This window comes from Pelobates fuscus, chromosome 9 (genome assembly GCF_036172605.1).
Source record: "Pelobates fuscus isolate aPelFus1 chromosome 9, aPelFus1.pri, whole genome shotgun sequence".
NCBI lineage: Eukaryota > Metazoa > Chordata > Amphibia > Anura > Pelobatidae > Pelobates > Pelobates fuscus.
The window spans coordinates 19,613,477-19,623,168 of record NC_086325.1 but is presented as its reverse complement, the minus strand read 5'-3'; the positions used below and the strand labels follow the sequence as shown (position 1 = coordinate 19,623,168).

The following is a 9,692-nucleotide window of genomic DNA, read 5'->3' as shown; positions in this document are numbered from 1 at the left end:
CATTGGGAAGTCTGTGATTGGACGGCCACAGAAGGTCTGGGCGGGCTTAGAAGGGGAGGGCTTGCAAAGGCACCAGACAAGAGATCTGTGATTTTTGAAAGCTGTTTTTAGATATACTCCCAGTGAAGAAATGTATAATTAAACCCATGCCTGTTTTCATTGGGGGTATATCTGCAAAATAATTATTTTTTTAAATTGTATTTTGGAAAGTGGAGTGTCCATTTAAGGTTAAAACAGCTGAACTGGAAACATTCTCTTATTCAGCTATGCTTTCAGTCTGCGTACTCTTGCCTAAAATGTGCAATTCACCTTGAAATCTCACTTCAGTATATTAGTCTTCTTGGGTATCTGTCCATAGCCCTAGGGGTCAAAAAATCTCTTCCATTCCCAAAGCCCCCGAGAAACCATTTATACACCTGGGGACCCAGCCACTCTGTCCATAGATTTAGAATCACTGAGATTCTCACTGTGAACATCAAGCCCACATGCGGACTCTCCATTAACAGAGCACCATTAAAGGGAATCTCCAGTGCCAGGAAAACAATCCGTTTTCCTGGCACTGGAGGGTCCCTCTCCCTCCCACCCCCCAATCCCCAGTTACTGAAGGGGTGAAAACCCCTTCAGTCACTTACCTCAGGCAGCGACATGTCCCACGTCGCTGCCTGCTCCTCCCCCGCCGCTCCACCTTCTTCCTCCGTCGGCCGGTGGGCGAGACTGATCCTGCCCACCGTCCGAGGAGTCCCAATGCGCATGCGCGGCAATGCCGCGCATGCGCATTGGCGCACCCCATAGGAAAGCATTGAAAATGAATTTCAATGCTTCCCTATGGGGAATAGAGCAACGCTGGAGGTAGACAGCCTCTAGTAGACAGCCACTAGGAGAGGACTTAACCCTGCAAGGTAATTATTGCAGTTTATAAAAAAAATTATGAGCAGAAGTGGTCTGGGTGCCTGGAGTGTCCCTTTAAGAATCAGCCAGCACTGCAATACCTGAGCTCCCAATTCGAGCTTTTCTATCTAGTAGGTTACAATAACCTAAAATCCATGCTTGCGCACAGGTGGGGCAATGTGAAAAACATGTAAATACAAACAGAGGTTTCCATGAGAACTGGCTTGAAATAACAAACTATTAAGGCGGCAGCACTCGGGATAACTACCGAACAACAAGCAGAATGTGTCATCAGGTGCCTGGTGAGTCACCGCTTTTTATTTTTAATTTTGGGGGGTTAAATAACCTTTTATTTTTTACCTGGCCAGGTACGTGCACACACCTAATGCTTGCTTCACAGTTCGACACACAGTCAGATTATCCAGGTGTGTTCTGGTGGTAGTATCATTCTGAGCCACTCCTCTGTAGCACCCACCCTCTTTGTAAAGTATATAGAGGGGGTTACAGAGTCTCAGTGTGTAACAGACAGCCAGCAGTCGGGATATAAATTACATTGGGCATTGCTGGGTAACTACATACCTCACCCCTTAATTTCTCCCTTTTCATTGTAACCAGCGTATATTTGTTTTAATGTTGTAACTGATCCAGTCCAGTTATTTTTGGGAGCTGTAAATCTCTCCCCATGGTAATTCCTGCTGCTGCAGATCTTCCTGGGATTTGTCACAGCTCTGCCTGGACTCTTCAAGACTTGTTTTTATATTCTAAGGGCTGTCCCTTCCATCTCTGAAAACCTTTTCCTTGCTTTCACACTTTATGTTCTATTCTGGAAACTCTGTATATGTTGTAGATATTTCTGGATTATTGGAGGTTTTTTCCTTTCTACATAGTTTGTTCAGAACATTTTCATTATTCTTAACTTTTGTATTTTTTTTTTTTTTTTTCTCTCCAGAGCGTATTTTTAATTGAAAAACCATGAAGCTGATTATATCACTGGCGTTTGCTGTAGGACTTCTAGCCGTGGGTATGTTTAACTTCTAAAAAAGTAAATCTCTTCTCTGAATGTTGTACCCTCCTGGTCTTAACCCTTTTTTTTTTTTTTTTATTTTTTTTTGTTGCTATTTTTGAAATCTAGTCTGTGCAGACTCTATACTGGCACATGCCGGGTTATTAACTAAAGTTAGATTTTTTTTTGAGAAATTCTGAGTCTTACAAGTTGCACACATAACTGACTTGGAGAATGTATCCAAATCAACTATTTGAGCCTTAATTTTGAATTCTCCGCAATACATTTTTTTTGTGATTTAATCCTGCTTGTTGCCTTTTAGCTGGTATTTAGATCACTATCAGAATATTACCTATGAAGGGTAACATGCTCTGATTTAGTAGATTATTTTTTTCACTTGTGTTTAAGAGGTTAAAGGGGGAGCTGGATGCCCTGGCTGGGATCATGTTGCTTTCTTTAGAACTGGATTTGCATTTGGAGACTGGCATGGCAGAGCTGTGAGCCAGGAGATTTAACTGACATGGGGATAGTCAAATTCTATGGTACCACACCAGCATTTGCAGATCTACCATTAACTGGTCAATTTTCAAAGAGTGTGTGTGTGTGTGTGTGTGTGTGTGTGTGTTTTTTTTTTTTTTTAAATTTTTTTATTTTTGGTTTTCTTTTAAGTTGGAGCAATTAAGTTTAACATTCCGTTGGTTTCTATGGTGACTGCTCATTCTGGCATTCTGCAGAGCATTAATCTCTAGATCAGTAGCTTTTTCAAACCTCCTTAAAGTGTGCCACAAACCTATTGCCTTCAGGGCTCTAATAAACCGAATGCAGCGCTTAAAATTCTTTTATTTGGTATCCGCATTAAAACTTTGTTTTCTACCTGACCGTGAAATAAACCTGAATATCCCTTTCGGTAGGCTTCACGTAAACATGACCTTTCTAAGCTGTTAATGGAAAAAGTAGGTGTGCCACGGAAATTTCTCTGACGTTTGCTTTGATCCAAAAAAGTTTGGAACATGCTATTAGCAGGGAGGGGGCAACTCTTCCACCAGGAATCTCATACTCTGCCTCTCCAAATGTTACAGTACCACAACTCCCACTATTCTCTGGCCATCTGTTGCATTGAAAAATGTTGGGAGTTGTAGACCATAAACATCTGGTGCAGTCACATTCTGTGCCTTATACGAACAACTGCAGGTAACTTGGCAAACACATTTGACTATTCGAAAGGTATTATAGGGCACCCCGGCACCTTAACCATTGCAGTGTGCTGTAGTCATTATAGATCATACTGCTTGGAGTGTTTGGTTTGATTAGGTCTTTGGAATTCATTTGTAGTATTTGTTCTCATTAAAGTGTGTGTAGATGGGGGGGGGGGGGGGGGATCTCAAAAAGTCTGTTTTTGCTCTTGATATCTGCAATATTGATCTAAAATGTTAAATTATCACTGTAGTAACTTAACCTGACATTATCCCTTTGCCATGTCGGTTCTCGGCATTCCTGGCACAGCGGTTGTCATGCCAGGGACGTCCGGTGACCCATCGAGTGCAGTTCCATATGGCACTGTATATCTATATCCTTGGCAACCAAAAAAACTAAGATTGTATTAAACAGCTGTGTGTCCTATCTAACCCCGCAAGGTGAATCTAACTGGAATGAGCCTATTGTATGTTATCTGTAGGACATCTGCCAGAGTTAACTCCCTCCTGAGTTTGCCTGTAGGCATTGCTGATCACCATGCTTGGTTGGCACTATTATGCGCCAGTTGGCTGACACTGTGTATGACGTTCTGAATGTTGGCATGTATGTAGTAGGGTGTGGCCCCAATACAGCCGTTCTCTATCCTTACAGAGGGTTCATGTAGCGGCTGAATTTGGGACTTAAAGGATCACTATAGGGTCAGGAACACAAACATGCATTCCTGACCCTATAGTGTTAACACCACCATATAGCCCCTCATACCTCCATAAATATAGTAAAAATCTTACTGTATTCAAGCCAGAAGCTGTAAATCTGCATGCTTTTAGACTCAGAAAAACAAGCAGTTTGCTGACATGTGGTAGCCTGATCCAATCACAGTGCTTCCCCATAGGATTGGCTGAGACTGGCAAAGAGGCAAATCAGGGGCAGAGCCAGCATGATTCAAACACAGCCCTGGCCAATCAGCATCTCCTCATAGAGATGAATTAAATAAATGAATCTCTATGAGGAAAGTTCAGTGTCTGTATGCAGAGGGAGGAGATACTGAATCACATTATGCTGTGCACAGTGCTGCCCTGTGCTCTGCTGATAGCAGATCTGAGTGGATGGAGGCATATTGACTGCAACTGGAGGTGTTCCTAGCTTTCAATGTAAACACTGTATTTTCTCAGAAAATACAGTGTTTACATGAGACTGGCTGCAGGGAGCTATAGTTCTCACCTGAACAACCTCAGTAAGCTGAAGTTTTTCAGGTGACTATAGTGTCCCTTTAACATAACCATGCAGCCCTGTAAGGCTCCTTGAAGGTTGACCTCAGAAGTAAATATTTGACAAGATAACAGAATGCATATATTACCAGCCACAGAAACTGCTACTGTTAATAATTATAAAAATCTTAATGCAGGGTGGGGGGGAGGAATCTGAGAGCTTTGATAGTCTGTTCAGGAGATGTGAGATATGGGGTAGATGGAATAAAGAGTCAGAATTGTATAAACTGGCGGTTATGCAAGTTTTAGCTGAAGAAAAATAAAGCTTTTTTTTTTTTTTGTCACGTCTATTGTCACTATTACAAAAGGGTTAAAATTGGCACTTTAGCTTGCTGAAAAGCTTTGTATGAAGTCTGTGTTTTTGTGTGTGTGTGTATGTATGTACAGTCCACCCAGTCAGTGCCTTGTTATCCTCATGTCTGCCAGCAATATACATGACACTTCTCTGTACAGCCTAGCATGGATATTGTGCATTTATTGTCCCAAATAAGAGCTTTAGATTCAGTCTTGTTTTGTCCCACTATGAGACTTGGTGTGAACCTGCTCCTGGTGTCAATTACATATCCTAAACTCTAATAAAAGGAGCTAAATTGATGAGGTCGTTTGCTCCTAAATCATGCTGAATTAGGGGTGAGTTAGACCTAGAAATTATGTCTGGCCTAATCCTGAGTTTGAATACACAAATCCTGGCACTATATAAAACCATCCATGCATACATTTCTGATTGGGAAGTTTTAGCCATTTAAAATCCACAAGCAGGACAAGTGTGTGTGTGTGTGTGTGTGTGTGTGTGTGTGTGTGTGTGTTCGTTCCAGATTAACAGATCACAAAAATCTATTTTCATTCATAAATGATCAAACTGTACTAAGGGCAATTGGAGCATCAGCTTTAATACCCCATATGTTAATCAGGCCCTGCTAGTAAAATTTAATTGTTTTTTAAATTTGTTTTATGTCTTAATTTTTCAATATGCCCTTTATCTGTCACATGCAGGGGTTTTCTTTAAAGAGAGAACTGTCGGCTATTTACAGTGAACTTCAAAATTTTGACCAAAATAGCCGAACTAGATAAAATCTGTAGGGGTTCGCCTAACTCTGTTCTTGTAGGAAATTACTCTTGAATTTCCAGCAATTCTCACATTGGTGAATACCTCCTGGAAATGTCAAACAGACCAATGGGTTGATCAAATGTGACTCAATCAAAGAATGGTAACTGCAATTCCCAGCAATGTTCAAGTGGGGCTACTGACAAAACCTGGACCACAACTGTTCCTTGGACAGCATTGGGTACCATGACTCTAGACTTCCACCCAAGGATCTTCTGTGTGTGCGTGCTCCGACCTGTAATGAACAGGCGCTTATATTCTGCAATAATGGATTTTATGTCTAACAAGACCTCAAGCCAAGCGTCAACTTTCTGTAGGCTTTGTCCAACGTTCTAGTGAGTGACTTTGGTCAGTGCTCTTACACTCGTACCATGTTCTTTACACTTCCCTGTCGATAATAGCCAGCACGAGATAGCTGTGAGCTCCACAACAGCAGAGTTACAAACTTGTGTTCAGTGAGTCTTTTGATATGAGGAACTCTCTGGTTTGAATTGAGCATAATGTGATCTTTGTTTAATACGTGTCTCCAGGATAACTTTGCTTACACTTCTCTAATTTCAGCGTCTGCTCTGACCTGTCGAACTTGTGACTTCAGAGTTGGATCCCTTTGTGTAACTGGTTCCCATACTGCAAACTGCACTGGAAGCTGCTCCACCATTAAAACCTATGCAGGTATGGTTTTTGACAGTGCTTACTATGTAATCGCATTGGTAAGACCTCTCGCAGGACAATATCTGTCACTGCATGTTACACTCAAATTGTGGTTTGTTTCTTCTTTTTTTTTTTTTTTTTTTTGCATACAAAAAGTGAGGATTCAAAGTGAAATTGGGTCAAAATGTGTGATCGAAAGATTCTCTAAGCCGTCTATGCTTTCTGCTGGGAAAGTGTGGCCTTGCACCTAGAATTCTCACTTTAATAAATAACCCAGACCATTTGGAAGGGGGGGGGGGGGAGGGGGGGAGGGGTAAACTAAGAATTCCTTCCCTCCTTGTGGCAAGACCCAGAAACTGATAGTGAGTGGCGTCTGTTTGCCTTTTAAACATGGGTAATAATGTAACCTCTGGGCAACAAATCCATTGGTTCCAAGCATCACGATGAAAAGCCGTTTGATTTTGGGGAAAGGGGGGAGATGGGGGGTATTTTGTTTACCAAAGTGCATTATGATAAATACTAGTTTTCTATCTGTTGAAGTCAGATCTCTTTAATGATTCAACAAGATATAAAGTGTCATGCTCTCAAATACTAAATGTGAGGCAATCATGGTGGAACCAATAGGCACATTCCATTGGTGACATTTTTGCATCACTTCTCTGCTCATACTCTCTAGTAAAAGTAAAGTCTTACAAATACTACAATCTGTAGAATATTCGTATCCACGATTTATATTCATGTTTTTTGTTTGTTTGTTTTTCTCTCCAGGTAGCGTTCCCCTGTTTTCCAAATTGCAATGTGATCCAAACTGCACTGCAACAGCTAAGACCCAAACCGATAATATCCTAAAAATTGACTACACTATTTCATGCTGCAATACAACCGAATGTAACAGTGGGAATCATGTCCAGCTCTCCCTGTCTCTTGGGGTAGGAATGGTGCTCTTGTGGCTCCTTAAAGCTCTGTGAACTAATGCCTTTCTTTGAGATCTGTTGACGGAAAATGGTTTAAAGAATTGACTCCCACTGCTTCAAATTGATGTCCTACCACTACCACAAATGATGTCATCCCACTACAATGACTAGGCTCTGCGCCCTTCCCTACTTCCTCCCTCAACTTTTCAGAGACCCCATTTTAAAAATAATAATTTGGGGCCTACAGAGAATTTGAGGAAATAGAATTTGGAACATAGAGTTCCATCTGGTTTCATTGACCAATCCACATCTAAACTGCCTGGTTCTGTAATACAAAGGGAAATAATCCAACGTGGAAACGTGATGAGACAGATACGACTTTATAAAAGTCCAGATTCACTGCTGCCCCAAGTGGTCATGTATGGAACTGCAAATGGTTCACTCTCTTTCCAGATCAGAGCAATTCACATGACAAATGCACACCCTTCCCAGCCGTCCATGGTTCAGACCATCTTTCTCTACAGCCGTGTGCTTGCTCAATCATAATTTTCTATGTAATTTAATAAAAACAATGGTTCATAAATGTGGACTTGTAATCATGGCTGTGTTTATAAATGGTAATTGTTGAGGGATAATTCTGTGAATATGAGGTCTTCTTTTTGCACCGATTTCACAGAAATATCTTTCGACTGCGGACGTACCACAGTAAATATTTGTGTATATGTTGTCAGAAAAATGAAGGGTGCCAAAAACCCACAATATTAAAGTTTATTTTCTTTTCTAAATGTATCTCTCGACTCTTTCTTATGTTAGAATGTGTTGTATGAAGATGCCTAGTACTTGGCTTATAAATGTAAACATTCCTTGAGTTGACAATACCTCAAGCCTGGAGGGCCACTCACATGCAGCATCCAAGGAGTTCGACTTGTTCTGTTACCTGGTACTCGAACACCCTGATCCCCATCCTTATTTTATAAAATTATGCAATGCAAATATGGATTCTGTAAAGCCACAGGAAGATAAAGTAATCTTGTAACTGCTCCAGATTGGTTCATGTAAAGTCAATCTAGTGAAGAGTTCATCTGAACGGTTAGTAATACAAAATATTGCTCAAAGCCAACGAGGAAGGTTTAACCCCTTAAGGACACATGACATGTGTGACATGTCATGATTCCCTTTTATTCCAGAAGTTTGGTCCTTAAGGGGTTAAAGGGACACTATACACATCTCATTGAAGTCCCCTGGTCTGTTTAACCCTTCAAAGTAAAAGCATGCAGTTGCAGTGTTCAATACATCTCTAGCGGCTTTCTTCCAGACAGCCACTTGATGCACTTCCTGCTCGGTATCAGAGTTTAGATCTGTGAAATGAGATTCGACCCATTGCGCTTTACATGAAGACATCCAGTATCTTCAAATTCCACATAGGTATGCATTGTTTCAATACTTTCCTATGGGAAAACGTTGATGTTTGTGCACATGCACACAAAGTTCCCGCATGGCCATTACATTGCGGAAATAGGGAGACCTATAGTGTTAGGAATATGGTTTTGTTTATTTTAATAGCAATCCTCTCCATGTAACACAGTTGGGGGCAAGTGGAGTGTTAGATTCCACACATGGAATTGGACTTCACCCATTCTTTGGAAACCTCATCTCCTGGTCTATTGAACTCCTCCTCCTATCAAAAGGAACTCAAATTGCTAAGCCGCTTGAGTGCCAGAGATCTGACCGGCAATGTGAGTGACAGATAAAGGATTGAAAACCTTGTGTGTTACTCCATATCAGTATGCAGGAAACTGCTTCGTCTAATGCAGGGGTAGTCAACCTTTTAATCCCTATTGCCCACTTTTGTTGCTGGTAAAATTTCCTTACCGCCCACCAGTGCATAGGGTCTATGCTGTGTGTAGGTGGGAGAGATGTGAAAATCTATCTTAATGGTCCCTTCCCTTCTTGCCTTTTAGCAGGGTCGGTGGGGTATAATGCTGCAAGCCCTGGTGGTCCAGTGCTTTAGCCTGCAACTCCTCTGGCTTTTAGCTGACTCTCCTGTCCTCCTGCGAGCACAAAACTGTATTGGAGCGTTGCCATATTAACATGCAGCAACGCTCCGACCAGCCTGCTCACGGGAGGAACACAGACCCTCCCTCTACTGGAATGAAGTGCCAGTGGGCCTGTGAGGGAGATTTTTGCTGGGCAATCAGGGGAGATGAAAGGATCTCCCCTGACCGCCTTGGCCCATGGCCATTGAGGCCCCCTGGGCGTTTTCTGCAGAACCCACCACCACCCACCTGAAATCCCAAACCACCCACTAGTGGGCGGTAGGGAACAGGTTGAGTACCCCTGGTCTATTGAGTTACACCAAGCATGTCAAATTTCAAGGCTATGATGGCCGAAAAAACAAGGTTTATGTGGGCTGCAAAATAAAACTTTCATTTTTATAGAAACATTGGTTTATTTTGAGAAGTACAGTATATTAAAAAAACTGCATCCCCTTTTACTAAACCCCAGTCCCCTCCTATATACGAAATCCCAGCACCCCATCTACAAAAAAAAAACAAACAAAAAAAAAACCAAACCAGCAGATTCTGCTGCCAGTATGTGACTCCTTGAGTGCAGCCTCTGGTACACCCCCACTTGTGCCGTCCACACCCTGTGCTAAAGTGGATCCTCCC

General features: G+C 41.8%; 1 protein-coding gene across 1 annotated transcript; it reads left to right on the top strand.

Annotated features, from left to right (window-relative positions):
* The first annotated feature begins 1,374 nt into the window (after positions 1-1,374).
* Positions 1,375-7,583, top strand: LOC134573489 (prostate and testis expressed protein 4-like). The gene is made up of 4 exons (XM_063433257.1): positions 1,375-1,455; positions 1,838-1,909; positions 6,020-6,130; positions 6,878-7,583. The coding sequence occupies exons 2-4, from the start codon at positions 1,861-1,863 to the stop codon at positions 7,075-7,077; spliced, it is 360 nt and encodes a 119-aa protein (XP_063289327.1). The 5' UTR covers positions 1,375-1,455; positions 1,838-1,860; the 3' UTR covers positions 7,078-7,583.
* Positions 7,584-9,692: the final 2,109 nt, after the last annotated feature.